The 17,905-nt window shown below is 36.5% G+C and overlaps 1 protein-coding gene across 8 annotated transcripts in view; it reads left to right on the forward strand.

Moving 5' to 3' along the window:
• ATP11B (ATPase phospholipid transporting 11B (putative)) overlaps positions 1-17,905 on the forward strand; it is a 130,714-nt gene that overhangs the window by 11,237 nt on the left and 101,572 nt on the right. For all 8 annotated transcript variants that reach the window (XR_009209508.1, XM_058427028.1, XM_058427029.1 and 5 more), the window contains one exon: positions 17,097-17,213. Coding sequence is in view for 6 of the 8 variants with exons in the window: in XM_058427028.1 (XP_058283011.1) it covers positions 17,097-17,213 (117 nt within the window). In the remaining 2 variants the exon portion in view is untranslated. The remainder of the gene's footprint in view (positions 1-17,096; positions 17,214-17,905) is intronic.

Below are 17,905 nucleotides of genomic sequence, written 5' to 3' on the forward strand. Positions count from 1 at the left end.
ATTCCATTTCATTCATTTGTTGGTGCACAAATAATGCTCTGTCTTAATTATAGTATTTTAATGATAAGTCTTGGTATTTGGCAGGCAGAACCCCCACCTTCTTTTTTTTTTTCTTTTTACAATTATACTGACCTTTATTCTTCCATATACCACTTACAGTGTTTGTCTAGCTCCAGGGGAAAATAGTTCTAGATTTTGATTAGCTTTGCACTGAAGTTAAGTTTCTTCATATTTTTCCCTTTGATGATTATAAGCTATGGATTGTATTTTCATTTTTATTTATTTTGCTAGTTATGCCTATAGTCATTGAGCATCTCTGTACATCTACAAATAACATAGGAATTTAGATTTCTTTTTTTTTTTTTTTTTTTTTTTTGAGACAGTCTCCCTCTGACCCCCAGGCTGAAGTGCAGTGGCATGATCTTGGCTTACTGCAAGCTCTGCCTCCCGAGTTCATGCCATTCTCCTACCTCAGCCTCCCGAGTTGCTGGGACTACATGCGCCCGCCACCACGCCCGGCTAATTTTTTGTATTTTTAGTAGAGACGGGGTTTCACCATGGTCTCAATCTCCTGACCTCGTGATCCGCTTGCCTCGGCCTCCCAAAGTGCTGGGATTACAGGTGTGAGCCAACTGCACCTGGCAGGAATTTAGGTTTCTCAGCTCCAGTGTTCTTTCTCATCTTCTGCGTTACAGTTGCATAGTAGTCTATTTTTTCTCTTTTACCAGCTTTATTGAGATACAACTCACATACCATACAATTTACCCTTATAAAGTATATGATTCAGTTTTTTTCTAGTGTATTCACAGGTTAGTGTAACCATCACCACACTCTAATTTTAGGATATTTTTTCTTCCCAAAAGAAACTCCATACTCATTAACTCTCATTCCCCATTTTCCCAAACCTCAAGCCCCCAGCCTAAATCAACCACTTTCTGTTTCTAGATTTGCCTACTCTGAATATTTTATATAAATGTCATCATACAATATGTGGTATTTTGTAACAGTGTTCTTTCACCTAGCATAATGTTTTCAAGGTTTTTCTATGTTGTAGCATGTATCACTACTTCATTTCTTTTTATTGCCAAATAATACTCAATTTTATGGATATACCACATTTTTTAATTCATCCATCAATTGATGGACATTTGGGTTGTTTCTACCTTCTGGGTATTAGAAATAACATGGCTTTGACCATTCATCTGTAAGTTGTTATTTAGATGTGTATTTTCATTTGGGCTTATACCTATAGAGTAGACTTTTATTGGGTCATATAGTAACTCTGTTTTTAACTTTGTGTGGAATTGCCAAAGTGTTTTTCAAACTATCTGGACCATTTTACATTCCCACTAGCAATGTATGAGGGTTCCAATGTCTTCATATTCTTGTCAACACTTACTTTTGTCTGTCTTTTTGATTATAGTCATCCTAGTGGGTATGAATAGTATCTTACTGTGATTTTGGTTTGTACTTCCCTAATGACTAATGATGTCCAATATTTTTTTTATGTACCTGTTGGCCATTTGTGTATTATTTTTGGAGAAATGCCTATGCAGATATTTTTCCTTTTTTTTTTTTCTTTTGAGACGGAGTTTCACTCTTGTTGCCCAGGCTGGAATGCAATGGCACGATCTCGGCTCATGGCAACCTCCGCCTCCCAGATTGAAGTGATTCTCCTGCCTCAGCCTCCCGAATAGCTGATATTATAGACGCATGCCACCAGGCCCAGCTAATTTCTTTTTTTTTATATATATATTTTTAGTAGTGATGGGGTTTATCCATGTTGGTCAGACTGGTCTCGAACTCCTAACCTCAGGTGATCTGCCTGCCTTGGCCTCCCAAAGTGCTGGGATTACAGGCGTGAGCCACCGCGCTGGGCCGCTTGTTTTTAATTGGGTTATTTCTTGTGTTTTTAAAAAAATTCTTGAGTTGTAAGACTTCTTTTTTTTTTTTTTTTTGAGATGGAGTCTTGCCCTGTCGCCCAGGCTGGAGTGCAGTGGCGCAATCTCGGCTCACTGCAAGCACCGCCTCCCGGGTTCACGCCATTCTCCTGCCTCAGCCTCTCCGAGTAGCTGGGACTACAGGCGCCCGCCCCCACACCCGGCTAATTTTTTGTATTTTTAGTAGAGACGGGGTTTCACCGTGGTCTGGATCTCCTGACCTCGTGATCCGCCCGCCTCGGCCTCCCAAAGTGCTGGGATTACAAGCGTGAGCCACCGCGCCCAGCCTAAGACTTCTTTATATATTCTAGATATAAGACCCTTATGAGATGTGATTTGCAAATATTTTCTCCCATAATGTGGGTTGTAGTCCTACTTCTTTTTAAACTCAATGTTTTTTAGCATTAATTTTTAATTAATATGGTAATTTTGATTTAGCACAAGGATTTAGTGATATCTTTTACTCATTATCATTTCTTGCATACCACCTCTTTCCTCTGGATTTAATTTTATTCTTGCTGAATAACTTCTTTAGTTTTTAAGCAAGGGTTCATGAGTGGTAATGTTTTTATTTCATAGTCACTATTGAATGCGAATTTAGCTAGATACAGAATTCTAGATTAGTAGTTACTTTAGCTCTACATATTGGAGATACTACTTATTCCATTACTTTCTGACATTTATTATTGCTGTTATGAAATATGCTTTTAATCTAATTGTCATTACTTTGTTGGTAATATCTTTCACATTATTTTTAAGATTATCCCTTTGTCCTTGATATTTTGTAATTTTACTATGATGTATCCATCATGTTTTTTCATATTGTTTTTCCTGCTCTGCATTTGCATGTGCTTTCAATCTGAAGACTATACAATTCAGAAAAATTTTTAGCCATTTTTTCTTTAAAATATTGTTTCTCAGCCTTTAGTTTTCTCATTCTGGAACTCTTGCTTGACATATGTTGAAGCCTCTTAATTTGTTCTCTATGGCTTTTTTCTTATTCTCGTCTCATATTCTATCTGTGCTGTTTTCAGCAGAAATTTTTTATTTCTAGCTTCTAGTCCACCAATTCTTGTTTTCACTGTAGAGTTTATCCTGTCTTCTGAATTTTTACCTAAATGACAATTTCTCATTTTCAGCATTTGTTATTGGACCTTGTTCATTTCTGTCTGCTCTTTCTGCATATGTGCCTGATTTGTGTCATAATTTTTCATTAAAAATATTATTCCATTATTCCTTTGGAGATCTTAAACATAGTTATTTTAAAGGTACCCAGCTTTTTCCAGCCTTCTTTCAAAGGTGGGAGCAAGTTTGGACCCAAGCACAATACTACTAATTGAACCTGACTCTAGAACCGTGGTGCAGAGGGGGTACTGCTGATTCTTATCCAGCTATTCTTATCCTATAGGAGTTGAACTTCAAACTGCTTATTTCCACACTGAGAGTCCCAGAGGCTCAGCCCCTGATTACAGAAATGATTATCTTATGTTAAGCTTGGCTAAGTATTAATTAAAAAAAAAAAAAAGACTGTCTGTCTTTGCTTTTGTGAAGTAAAGGGAACAGTTCAAAATGTAGACCTTCCCAAAGGAGGAGGAGGAGGAAGAAGAAAGAAGGAGGAAGAGAAAGAAGAAGGAGGAGATAGAAGAAGGAGGAGGAGGAAGGAGGAGCAGTAAGGAAAAAGGAGGAGGAAGGAGGAGGAGGAAGAAGGAGAAGGAGAAGAAAGACAGGGAGAGGGAGAGGAAGAAGGAGAGGGAGAGGGAGAAGGAGATTACCACCTCTGGTGTGGCCACATGGAAGTCAGTGGTGACTGGTTTCAATGGACCAGTGTGGGTGGATGTCAAGTTGAGAACATCAAGGAGGTAGGACAGTGGAGATAAAATGTGCAGACACATCTTCAGTGATGTGTGACTGTGAGAGGGAATGGAAAATTGGCGGCTATGAAGTCAAGGAAGTTTGGTGCTTCTCATCAATTTACATGAGAGGTTTTTTTTTTTCAATAAAGTAAGATTATTATCTCCCCCCAAAAAAAAAAAAAAATGTAGACCTTCCCAAAGCCGATAGCCAATTAGTGTGACAGCCAGGACTTGAACCTAGAGAGTTTTTCCAGGGAGTTTAGTAGTGTAGAATAGAATTAGCCGTAGTGGGGAGAGTGAAATAACAGTAGCTTCCACCGTTATCTCATAAATCTGCCTGAAAATGAGATAAGACTACAGAATGCATTAGGGGAAGCAATGTCTAGCAGTGGTATTCTGGAGATGGTGGTGAGAAGTTTGTAGAGGAAAAAGAAAAAAAAATGATCAAGAGTTTCTAGTCCAGCCATGGCCATTCTCAAGGTGAAATATATTTTATTAGTTAGGCCTGGCTTATATCTTAATGTATATCTCCTCTTACAAATGTTATATAGTGTAAATGGCAATGTGTACATTGATTTTAAATAGCGTGGCAAATTATTTTTTAGAGTTTTCAAGTTTTAAATTCCTTGGGAGCTCAAAAATTATTTTGACATTGAGAAATTTGTGACCTTGAAATAGAAATTAGAATTGCAGCAAAGAGATAAGGTGGTTGCCCATTTTTAATAATAGCTTTTATCATATCCATAAGGAAATTGTCATACTTTTAAATCTATTGATTATATTTTATAATCTGTAGGAAAATAAGTGAGTCATCTATGATTTAATGCTATTTTAGTCAAAATTGTACTCATTCTACATATTTTACTTTTTGTGCTTATTAAAAAGGCTTTTTTTAAAAATGAAGTTTTATTCAGGGGAGGGGCATGGTTTTCTCATTTTGGTATTTCCATAGTTCTTACCTTGCTTGTGATACTTATAAATTGAATTATAAGATGAAATACTAAGTGGCTTGATATTTCAGAATGATCAAACATTTTAACTGAGTAGCAAACACATTTTTCTTTATAAGTGATACACATTGGTATTGTAAGATTTTGCTTTGAAGAGTCTTTTGCAATGAGGTAAAGCTTGAGCACAATATGGTAAGTTCAAGTCTTAATCATAGGTTACCTAGAAAATTGTTTCTTCACTTTTTCTTCTCCTGAACTAGAAGGGGAGTGTAGATATTCTTGCTTATCTTAGCTCTCCACTATACTCTTTAAGGTACGATAAGTTCAGAAACAGTGAGAGTGAACCTGATTGTTTACTATGGAGAGACTGTAAAGTAGTTCTCTAATCTTGTGTTTTCCTGTTGAAGTTCCAGTGTTGTAAAGGAATTGGTTTCTAACTTAGATATGCAGGAGACCCTCATACTTTGTGGATCCAAATCTTTATGCAAAGTTAAAGGGAATTGATGCAGTGCTAACCTGCCAATGTTGATCAACATTTTTTTTCCAGCATATATTTGTAGTATTTTTTTTAAAAGAGGGAAAAGCTGAAGTATCTTAGGAATGTATTATGAGAAAGGGAAAGTCAAAATTTCTAAAGAATGCTTTTAACAGTTTTTTTTAGTTGGTAGTCTCCCAGCCCATCGGTTCTGTAATGATGATGTTTCACGTAGATTGAGATAAAGCTCTCAGTGGTCTATGGCAAAATGAGAAAAATGAAGTCAGTGTAATCTGTGTGTTTGCATAAATTTATAGATGTCCTTGTTTTTGAGTAATTTTTTTAACATTTTAAATATAAACTTTATTTTAGAATGGTTTTTGATTAACAAAAAAGTTGCAAATATAGTGAGAGGATTCCTGTACCCTCCTCTCCCACCCAGTTTCTCTTATTGTTAACATCTTACATTACTGTGCAGTGTTTGTTACACCAATATTGATGTGTTGTTATTTAACTGCATACTTTATTTGAATTTTATTAGTTTTTCCCTAATGTTCTTTTTCTGGTTTAGTTTCTCAGACTTTTTAAAGTCTTAGATTGTTTCCCTTGCTTTCTTTTTTCTTAATACTCTTGGTTGGAAAAATAAAAAGTTGGCAACCCTATGCCAGTTTCCTAATTTAAAAAAGTTTTACCGATCTGTGAAATCCAAAACTGTTCCCTCCTATAGGAGATTAAAAAAATAGAAATCCAAAACTCTGAGAACCAATGCCTTTGGTTATTAGAAGTCAGTGTGATAACCATTAACAATTACAGACTAAGTTTCCTAATTATATTTTATTTATATTCTATTTTATTTCTTTTATTTAATTTTAATTATTTTATTTTATTTTATCGAGATGGAGTTTTGCTCTGTCGCCCAGGCCAGAGTGCAGTGGTGCCATCTCCGCTTACTGCAACCTCCGCCTCCTGGGTTCAAGCGATTCTCCTGCCTCAGCCTCCCAAGTAGCTGGGACTAGAGGCATGTTCCACCACGCCTGGCTAATTTTTGTATTTTTAGTAGAGACAGGGTTGTGCCATGTTGGCCAGGCCGTTCTTGAACTCCTGGACTCAAGCGATCTGCCTGCCCTGGCTTCCCAAAGTGCTGGGATTACAGGTGTGAGCCACCACGCCCTGCCAGCTCTGTACACTAATAGGCAATCCTGTACACATACTTTGCTTGATCTGTCACTATTTTGCTTGCTGGGTTCCAATATCAAGTCCAGCCCTGTTTTCTAAGCTCCAAACAAGTATATCCAGTTGCTTACCAGATTGTTAGATATCCATGCTTGTTGTCTCACATTTAAAACAGAAAACAATCCTGATTTGATCTTAAGCATCTGAGATGAAATAGCTTAAGGCATAAATCACTAAGATTTCATCAATTCCATATGGGCAGGGACTAAGTCATGTATTTCTTTCATCATCATTAGTGCTTAGCACATTACAAGGCACATAGTAAGTATTCAGTAAGTACTCTTTGATTGGTTGCTAAAGTACATTTTTAAAAAATTGAATACAGGAAGATATTAAAAGGCAACAATTGCCGATCAGCAGTAGAACTTTCTTAGTTATTATGCAGAGTAAATGAGCTGCTTTTTGAAATAACTGAAAATAAGCTAAAATTCTTTTGTTTTTTAAAAATACATTTTCAGCCGGTCACGGTGGCTCATGCACTTTGGGAAGCCGAGGCGAGCAGATCACTTGAAATCAGGAGTTCAAGACCAGCCTGGCCAACATGGTGAAACCCCATCTCTGATAAAAATACAAAAGATAGCCTGGCATCGTGGTGGGTGCCTGTAATCCCAGCTACTCAGGAGGCTGAGACAGGAGAATCGCTTGAACCCAGGAGGCGGAGGTTGCAGTGAGCCGAGATGGCACCACTGCACTCCAGCCTGAGTGATGGAGCAAGACTCCATCTCAAAATAAATAAATACATTTTTCAGAATTATGTTAGTGTGATCCAGTGATGCTAAGTAATCATTTCTCTGCTTAAAGTTTAATTTTCATAGCAGTAGTTTGGGATTTACTGAGTCTTTTTTTTTTCTTTTTACCCTGTGTAGACATGCTTTACTTTCTTTCGAAGCATATTTCCCAGGTTCTTGATAACACATTTCTGACATATAAAATTAATTAGACAATTGTGCATCTTCCTCCCACCCTACTTTTTTCTACCTTTGTGTCTATTCTTTTCTAAATAAATAGGATTCACCTAGCATCTTTATTCTTTGACCTCAGTATATTTTTTGTGCTGTTACTGTTGAGAATGTTTTTACCTATACTTTATCCTATTTTTAAATCTGTAGTTGGAAATACTTGTTGTACAGTAGTTTCCTGGTTTGAGTACTGTCTGTACTGCTCATGTGAGATAAGCAGCACCTTCTAACTTGAGAGATAGTGAATACTTGTGGTATAACTTACATTTTAACATCCAAGTACATAGTTGATTCTCAGCGCTGTCAGATGTATTTCCCCTGTTCCTATCAAATATTTTATAAATATTTCTTCCTTTTTAAAATCCCGAAATAAAATTTAAATAACTTGCTTATACAAGCAATTTTTTTAAAAATCCACATTACCACCCTAATTGTCATATGAAGGAAAAATAAATGAATACATTTATGTTAAATAAAATCTATTTCAGTATGTAAACAATCATGACTACACCAGACATAATGAATAATCAGATGCTGAAGTCATTGTGAATGCTCTGGCTCTAAAATATACTGCTAAAAATATATTGTTATGGTGACTCATAACATTTTCATTGGTGATGTGATTTTCTGAAACAGTAAACACCACTTCATAAAAGTTCTGACAAAAAGTATAATCTTTCTTCAATTTTCCTGGTAATTACATTCCTGGAAAATTCATAAATCCATATAAAATTTTTTTGTTTATGTTTAAATAGAAGGTTTGGATTATTTCAAAGGGATTTTTGCGGACATGGCATCTGGAAGTTGTGATGCTCATAGGACAGTTCTTCATTGGCAAGACTCTGCAATCCATTGCAGAATGTCTAATATTTCTGCCTCACCCACCCAGTAACTAAATGCCACTGGCACCCCCCCAGTCATTGTGAAAATCAATACCAACCTTATTTCTGAAAAGTTCCCTAGAAGTCCACCTTCCTTCCTTTGGCTCATCCCCCCAAAAGGAGTTTTGACTTTGAGGCATACACCTCTTAGCTATAATAGAACTGGTACATACAGTTTTCTATATGAGAATAGGGAAACACACTTAAGCAACCAATCAGAAAATAATAGGTGGATAGAAAAGCCTGTAGAACAGTAAGTATATGATTATTCGGGAACATTATTTCAGTGATATTATTATTTTGGTTGGTTTGCCCAATGTAAATTGTTTATATTACACTGTACGTATCTGATAACAGGAACAGCATATACTTTCATTGTAGGTAAGAGCATTATGTATTTTGAGAAACATTAAAAGTGTTTATGATTATGGCAAGATGAAAAGTAGGACAAGTAGATTGTGGTGAGACTGGTACAAGGTAGTTGGTTTTTATTGTTGCTGCTGCTGCTGTTATTTATTTAGTAATGGTTTCTTGGCTCAGACATTACTGAAAACAGATTTCCAGCATGTAAAATTAATAGCACAATTGCATATCTTCCATCCACCTTTTTTCTACTTTTTTTTTTTTTTACTTTTTTTTGTGTTAATTCTTGTCTAAATAACCAAATAGGATTCACCCAGGACATCTTTTTGTACCTCAATACATTTTTAAATGTTGTTTAGAATTTTGTGGTATACATTTGTGACTGGTATGTTTTTTAAATAGTAAACTGAAGATATTGTGAAAAAGATATGTTTATTCATTGACTGTGTCTCCAGCCTCTTTGCAGAGTTGTAGCCAGCTGTTGCTGATATGCCAGGGAGGATTTAGAAAGCCATTTTCATTGCCATTTTTGTTTATGATTGTTGGGGGAGAAGGAGGAAGCTCAGAAGTGTTTTAGATATGAGTGGAAATGTATTTTTACCCGTTTATCTCCAATCTGGATACTGCAGCTATAAAATTTACTAGTTTCACTCCTTATCCAGACAGTGGTTAACTGGATAGGCAAATTAAAGAACTCGAATTTAGCGTTCTTGCTTATAGAAACCTTAAATTCTCCCTTACTAAAACCTGTGATCTTTAAATTTGATGTAAACTAAACCTTACACATTTATTTTTATCATAAATACCTCTGTGTTTCCATACATGGAAACTACCAGTCCAGCATATAAGGGATATTTACTATCATGGTTGAATTATGGCCAAATAGGACTTGCCTGATGCAGAAAATCCATAGTGAAGTCCCAAATGAATGAAGTTGATTTTTAAAAATTGTGTGAAATACACATAATATAAAATTTACCATTTTAACCATTTTTAAGTGTACAGTTCTGTGGCGTTCAGTATATTCACATTGTTATATAATCATTACCATCATCCATCTCTTGAACTTTTTTATCTTCCCAACCCGAAACTCTGTACTCATAAACTTGCCATTCCCTTCCTTACTCAACCCCTGGCAACCACTTTCTGCTTCTGTCTTATGAATTTAACTACTCTTATTCCTTATATAAGAGGAATCCTACAATATTTGTCATTTTGTGACTGGCGTATTTTACTTAGCATAATGTCCTTAAGGTTGATCCATATTGCAGCATGTGCCAACATTTTCTTCCTTTTTAATGCTGTGTAATATTTCATTGCCTGTATAATACCACATATTGTTTATTCATTCATCAGTAGATGAACACTTGGGTTGCTTCCACCTTTTGACTATTGTGAATAATGCTGCTGTGGACATGGGTGTAGAAATATTCTTCCAGCTCCTTCTTTCACTTCTTTGAAGTATATACCCAGAAGTAGAATTGCTGGATCTTATGTTAATTCTGTGTTTAATTTTTTGAGAAACTGCCATACCATTTTCCACAGTAGCTTCACCATTTTACATTCCCCCCAGCAATGCACAAGGGTCCCAGTTTCTCCACATTTTTGCCAATACTTATTTTCTGTTTTGTGGGGTGTTTTGTTTTGTTTTTGTAATAACTTTGTTAATAGATGTGAAGTGTTATCTCCTTGTGGTTTTGATTTGTATTCCCCTAATGGAAGTTGATTTCTTTGACCTTCAGGAATGGATCGCCACCAACTGTAAAACTGTAATAAATAGCTTTGATAAGAATAAGACATATTTAGGAACACCAGAATAAAAAGTTTCCTGCTAGCCCCTCTTATACTAGTATGGTATATTTCACTCTACAGAACCGCTTTAAAATTTTTTCCATTTCCAAATTAAATAACATAAAAGTTAAATTCAGTTTGGTAGACATTTGTTTTTTATTATTTTTATTTTTTATTTTTTTGAGGCAGGGTCTTACTCTATTGCCCAGGCTAGAGTGCAGTGGCATTATTATGGCTCATTGCAACCTTGACCTCCTGGACCCAAGGGACCCTCCTGTGTCAGCCTCCCGAGTAGCTGGAACTATAGACACATGCTACCCCTCCCAGCTAATTTTTCTATTTTTGTAGAGACAGAGTTTTCCCATGTTGCCCAGGCTGTTCTTGAACTCCTGGCTTAAGTGATCCACCTGCCTTGGTCTCCCAAAGTGGTGGGATTACATGTGTGAGCCACCACGCCTGGCTGACATTTATTTTTAGTGATATTTTATGTTTATGTATTTATTCATTTATTTATTTTGAGACGAGTTTTGCTCTTGTCACCCAGGCCTGAGTACAATGGTGCAATCTTGGCTCACTTGCAACCTCCGCGTCCCAGGTTTAAGCGATTCTCCTGCCTCAGCCTCACAAGTAGGTGGGATTACAGGCATGCACCACCACACCCGGCTAATTTTTTTTGTATTTTTAGTAAAGATGGGGTTTTACCATTTTGGCCAGGCTGGTCTCAAACTCCTGACCTCAGGTAATTTACCCACCTCAGCCTCCCAAAGTGCTGAGATTACAGGCGTGAGCCACTGTTCCCAGCCTTTAGTGATATTTTAAAGCCAAACGCAGAATGTGAAAACTAGAGAATTTAATCCATTGAGTAAATATTCTTTAAAGAATTAATTTGTGTCAGACATCTAAGCACGTGCTGCCCTTAAGAATTTTACAATCTGAGCAGAGCACAGTGGCTCACACCTGTAATCCCAGCACTTTGGGAGATTGAGGAAGGAGGATTGCTTGAGCCCAGGAGGTTGGGACCAGCCTGGGCAACACAGTGAGACCCCATATCTACAAAAAATTTTAAAAGTTAGCTGGGCATGGTGGTGTGCATCTGTAGTCCCAGCTACTTGGGAGGCTGAAATGAGAGGATCGCTTGAGCCTGTTAAGTTGAGGCTGCAGTGAGCCGTGAATACACCACTGCACTCCAGTCTGGGTGACCGAGCAAGACCTGATCTCAAAAGAATCTTACAGTCTGGAGGGGGAGGTAGATACAGAGACAAGCAATTACAATTCAGTGTAATGAAATCTATACCGGAACTGTATAAAAGGTTTGGTGGGAGTAGTACATAACACATGCCTTCCTTTGTCTCTGGGGAATGAGCGGCATCAGCTAAAGCTCCACTGAGAAGGAAACTCTTGCTGAAAAATGAAGGATGAGTAGGCTTTTCTTGGAGCCAGTGTTGGAATAGGAAATCAAGTTTGGGAAGTAATATTACAACCTATAAGAGATGAGCTACCTTTAGTAAAACTTTGGCAAATGATTTGAGAATTTTTGAGTTATCTTTCGCTAAGATTACTCTAGATTTTATATCCTACAGCTTGAAAAAATCCAGTCCCAACTCACCCCTGCACTAAGCCAGGGTTCTTGGAAGACCGGACTGGTCTGATAGATGGCAAACTAACTTAAATCCTGAAGTGAAAGTTATGTAATACAAAGCAAAAAGCTAAGGTAAATTATAACTGTTTACATTGTGGGTGTTTTAAATTTTTCTCTATCACCTTACTCTGGTCTGTTAACAGTGTCACATTATCTTACCCTGATGGTACCTTTATATAGGTATATTTTACTGAATAGGTATATTTTATTGAAAGTTTATGTCTACGAAACAGTAATTCACAATTAACTTTGTAGGTTTCAGTAAAAGGCATTAAATAATTCTTCCCCAGAAGCATATTTTTTTTTCCTAGGCATTTTCATGTGCCTGTATACTTTGAAACCTATAGCCAGCAAAAATCACTTTCTGTCATGAATGTGATCTAAATAAAATTCTGTTCATTTATTTTAATAACCTAATACAGTTTTGACCCTGAAGCTGCTTTTTGTTTTTGTTGTTTTGAGGTCTTTTGTTTGTTTTGATGCTTTTTCCTTCTGTTATAGAGCAAATAGATCATATGTAGGAATGCTAGAAGGCGCTGTGAACTCTAAGGATGATGTTTTCTTACTTATATTAAAGAAGTATGACTAATTAAATTATTCATAACTATAGTTTTAGTCTCTTCTTAGCTCTTTTATTTGTAATGCTTATAAAAATCTTTGGGATTTTAAGATAATGCAGAGGCTAATATACTTGGCCTGAAATGGAAAATGTTGAGATTCATTCCTAAGTATTGTTTTATGCCAGAGACCTCCTGCTAAAATTGATATAGCTGTTTGCTGGTTTGATTTCTCCAGGTCTCATTCAGTTTGGTTACAAGAGGAGTCTCGTTCAAATCAATCCTGTCTTGTGTATTAACAGTACTTCCTCTATCTGTCATCATGAGACTTTTTCCCCTTTAAATATTCACCCACTTTTTTTTTTGAGTACCTATGGCTTTAACATATGCTCACAAATCCAATAAGAAAAAAAGGGATTTTGAATTTCATAATTTTTAAGAATATAATAGCTTTCAAATAGTTTAAATTTGTGTGCCTACAATACCTAAACTCTACTTTTTAGTAGACGTTAACATAAAACCAGGGTGGCTGGAATAGCATTGATCTATCTCAGTTCCTTTGCCCGGGACAAGATAAAATCAGAGAAGAAAGGAGCAGGCAAGCATCAAGGGGTTGAGGGTGTGAATGAGTAGCCTGGGATAACAAGAGAAAATGTATTATGTGCCAAAGGTTTCTGAACCTTGCCATGTAGCCTTGACCTAGTAATTAGAGAGTTCAGATTATATTTCCTCTCCAGTGTCATAGAATTGCTGATAATGCTTAATAGAATAGTGTGAAACTATGCTTGAACTTCATACTAAACGTGTAGTTACACAAATAATTTTGTTAATAGTTTGTTTTGACTCCTGTTAAAGAAGATAAAGGTGTTACTGAAACATAAAGATTCTCTTGAGGTAGTTTTAAATATAGAATTTCAAGCTAGAGAACTAATTACAAAGCAAGATTTTAAGTTAAGTACTTTTAAGCTTCTTTTCATCATGCAAAGCTCATGAAACCTATGTACACGCTTATCAGAAAAATGCACATATATGCAAATTTGCACACAATTTCAGGGATTCATGGAACTGAAGCCCATTTATGGATCCTGCTCTAAGTCACTTTCTTCATTTTTGGATAGTTTTGTTCTTTTTATTTAGGTTGTGGCTAGTTTAATTTGTTGCAGCAAAGTTGATATTAAATACTAATGAACTAAAGTTACAGGTTTAATATCCGTAAGGGACATTTGGCCATACTTATACTATAGACATGTATATTAAATTCACCTATTTTGCATATGAAAGAAAATAACACATGTACGTGCCCGCAAATGCATGCCATTGACTATAATATGATTGAATGAGATTATGTGAATTGATGAAAAACCTCAGAATGCATAGGTAGATATTATATCATCATTGGGAATATGGAAAAGTTTGTCATTCTCCTTTTAGATTTGTCATCTTATTTTTAATTGGAATATAGAATTGCTCTATAGGCTTTTTAAAATTCAGTTTAATTTATAATATATTTTGGGGGGAATTTTTTTTTTTTTTTTTTTTTTTTTTTGGAGACAGTGTCTTGCTGTGTTGCCAGGCTGGAGTGCAGTGGCGCGATCTTGGCTCACTGCAACCTCCACCTCCTGGGTTCAAGTAATTCCCCTGCCTCAGCCTCCCAAATAGCTGGGACTACAGGTGCGTGCCACCACACCTGGCAAATTTTTTAATTTTTAGTAGAGACGGGGTTTCACCATGTTGGCCAGGATGGTCTCGATCTCCTGACCTCATGATCTGCCTGCCTCAGCCTCCCGAAGTGCTGGGATTACAGGCATGAGGCACCGCCCCTGGCCAGGGGGAACATTTTAATATATCCCTTTGAAATAATTATAGAACCCTCAGGAGTTCCAAAATTTTAGTATGTGGTCATTGGTTCTTATCATCCAGTAGAGGTAAATGGGAAATGATGAGCATTTGCTTCATATAAAGTATGTGCATTTATATGTTAATATAAATTCTAGTCATAACTGAGGTGTTGCTGTAGTTATCTTGCTGTTATTTTGGGTCTCTTTTTTTTGTTTCTTAACTTTAGATGTACATAAATTCTAGTCTTGGTGAGAATTTAGCAAAAAATTAAACTTTTCTTTAAAAGGCCGGGTGCGGTGGCTCACGCCTGTAATCCCAGCACTTTGGGAGGCTGAGGCGGGCGGATCACGAGGTCAGGAGATCAAGACCATCCTGGCTAACACAGTGAAACCCCGTCTCTACTAAAAACGCAAAAAATTAGCCGGGTGTGGTCGCGGGCGCCTGTAGTCCCAGCTATTCGGGAGGCTGAGGCAGGAGAATGGCGTGAACCCGGGAGGCGGAGTTTGCAGTGACCCAAGACTGCGCCACTGCACTCCAGCCTGGGCGACAGAGCGAAACTCCATCTCAAAAAAAGAAAAAACAAATAAACTTTTCTTTAAGTGGTTCTCAGTCTCAGTTGTCTTGACATCTTAAAGATTTATGTATTGTTTGAGGCCCTGAAATTTACTTTCTTTTTTAAAAAAACTTTATCCCAGAAGCTATAAATCAGTGTTTAAATTAGTGTTAAAGAGAAGTAATAACATATTAGTAATATTTTATCTGTTTTAACAGGCTCTTAAAAAGGTGTCCATCTGAATCTGTTGAGTTGAGCTGAAAGCAGAGTGATGCTGGAGAGAAAGATGGCAGAAAGCATATTAAGAGGCAGGAGCTAGTGTATGGGGGGAGATGTTAACATGTTTATGGAGCGGATGCTGAATAAATATGCCTCCTGCAGTCTAATGCTCCAGATACCTGTTTATAGGTAAACTTCCTGTGGACCTCTGTTGAGAAATACAGCCCTAGACTAAAGGAGTAGTCTTGAAACTATTCGTTCATTCATTTGTTCACTTATTCATTTATTTACCAAATTGTGAAAAATTTTAAAGACACCTTATGAGGAAAATAAATATTTATGCCACCGTATTTTTTCCTTAAAGAGACTGCTTTTGAAATCAGACACATAATGCCATATTCGCATTTACAAAGTATGTTCATCACTATTGCAAAGTGTTGCAAAAGCAGGGTAGAAAAATCTTAGGACTTTAAATAGTCCGAACAAATAAACATGTTTGTTATGATGCATACAAATGCATTTGTACAGTCCTGTACTAGCTGTTTCTGAGATCACAGAATAAAACTTTAAAATCGAGAATAGTAACAGTTGAATACCATACATAACACTTAATATTCCAATGAACTAAGCAAAATATCTGTCTAGGTTACATGGGATCTCCCACTATTCGTGTATGTCTGTGCTTAATGGAAATGTTACAAGGATGCTAAGCGTTGAATGGTAGCCAGATTACTTACGTAGCAGGTTACTAAATTAGAGCCTTTACTAATATCTAAAAATGGATCATCGTAGCTTATGAATAACCAAGTTTTATTGACCTTTTAATAACTACTTAGTAGTACTAGTAAATAGCCCATGACCACTATTTAAAAAAGAAAGAAAGAAAGAAAAAAACCTAAGGAGTTTTGAATCATTTTCCTGTTAGAACCAAAGAAAGAAGGTCTTTCATTTGGATATTGCTTTCAGCCTATCAGTGAGTTCCCAAGATCTGCCAAAAGAGTCTTTTTTTCTTTCTTCTTATATTTCAAAACCCTAGACAATATGCCAAATGTTAAAGGTGTCTTGAAGATTCACTTGCAACTGTGGAAGTGGAAGTACAGTCCTCTAAGAATAAAGTTTCAGTGTTCTTGTTGCCCGTGAAATCTTTTCTACTGGAGGTGATTACTAATATGCCTTGACAGATGGTCTTCTAAATCTGAGGTCAGGATATGAGTTCCTGAAGGCCAGGAATTACAGCATATTCATATCTCTATTTCAGTAAGTCAATTGATACTATAATGGCACAAATAAGTGATTGTGTGGAATGAGTCTGGGCAAGACCCTGCCTAATGCACTGTAAGTCATCTGGGAACAAAGGTCTTTGCAACCAAGTCAGTCTGGGGATGGAAAACGTAAAATAAATATAAACCTTTGCCATCAGATGTGGTAGGTGCTTACTAGGCTGTAGCTACACAGGACTTCCACATCACTGAGTAGAAATCCATCCACAGAAATGAAAGGGAAGGAATGCAGTAGGGATAGAAAATTTGTCCTCAAATACTTCTATAGGTCTCCCATATGATTTTTTTTTCAATATAGTAGTATTTCTGACAGAGAATGAACTGTTTTTCATTACTAAGGGCATTACCTAGTTAAGTTTCTATCTGGAGATAATGTACCTGTTTACCTGTGAAAGAAAAAAAAATAGGTGGCATAGCTCTTCTAATTAAATATATTGAGTCTATATGCATTTTAAGGGCAATAGTAATATATGTAATCTGACCAGCTAAATAAAGCTAACAGTAAAGTATCATAACTAACCTGGTTGACTAGTATTTCTTTTTCTCTTGCTTGATTGGTCTTAGGGTTTTGACCCACCACATCAGAGTGACACAAGAACCATCTACGTAGCCAACAGGTTTCCTCAGAATGGCCTTTACACACCTCAGAAATTTATAGATAACAGGATCATTTCATCTAAGGTAAGAATTAAAATTTTTATTGTTAGCCAGGTGCAGTGGCTCATACCCATAATCCCAGCACTTTGGGAGGCCAAGGCGAGAGGATCGCTTAAGCCCGGGAGTTTGAGACCAGTGTGGGCAACATAATGAGACCTTGTCTCTACAAAAAAATCAAAAAATTAGCCAGGCCTGGTGGCACACCAGAGTACTGACAGCTACTCTGGAGGCTGGCTTCAGCCTGGGAAGTCGAGGCTTCAGTGAGCTGTGATTGTGTCACTGCACTCCAACCTGGGCAACAGAGTGAGACCATGTCTCAAAAAAAAATTATTATTAAAACTGTAGATATGGATAATTTTATTTTTAAAAGTGATTATATGTGTGTGTATATGTTTATTTATATCGTTACAAATTCAAGAAAATGGTGGTGGATTTATCTTAACCAAAATGGTTAACTGTAGAATACAGGGAGTGGCTAATTGCTGATACCAGTAGCCCACATGCCAAAAAATTATCTTTAGTTGCTAGTAAACTAAGGAACTAATATTTATGCTATGTACCAGAAACTATATTAAGTACTTCTCATATCATTTAATCCTTACGACAACCCTATGAGATAGCTTTTATGAAATCTATTTTACAAAGCAGTGTTATACTGATTTTAAATCAGTTTCCTCAATTGAAGTGCTAGGAAATGGAATAATTTTCCCAAGGTT

The sequence above is a fragment of the Hylobates moloch genome, unplaced genomic scaffold (genome assembly GCF_009828535.3).
Source record: "Hylobates moloch isolate HMO894 unplaced genomic scaffold, HMol_V3 SCAFFOLD_13, whole genome shotgun sequence".
NCBI lineage: Eukaryota > Metazoa > Chordata > Mammalia > Primates > Hylobatidae > Hylobates > Hylobates moloch.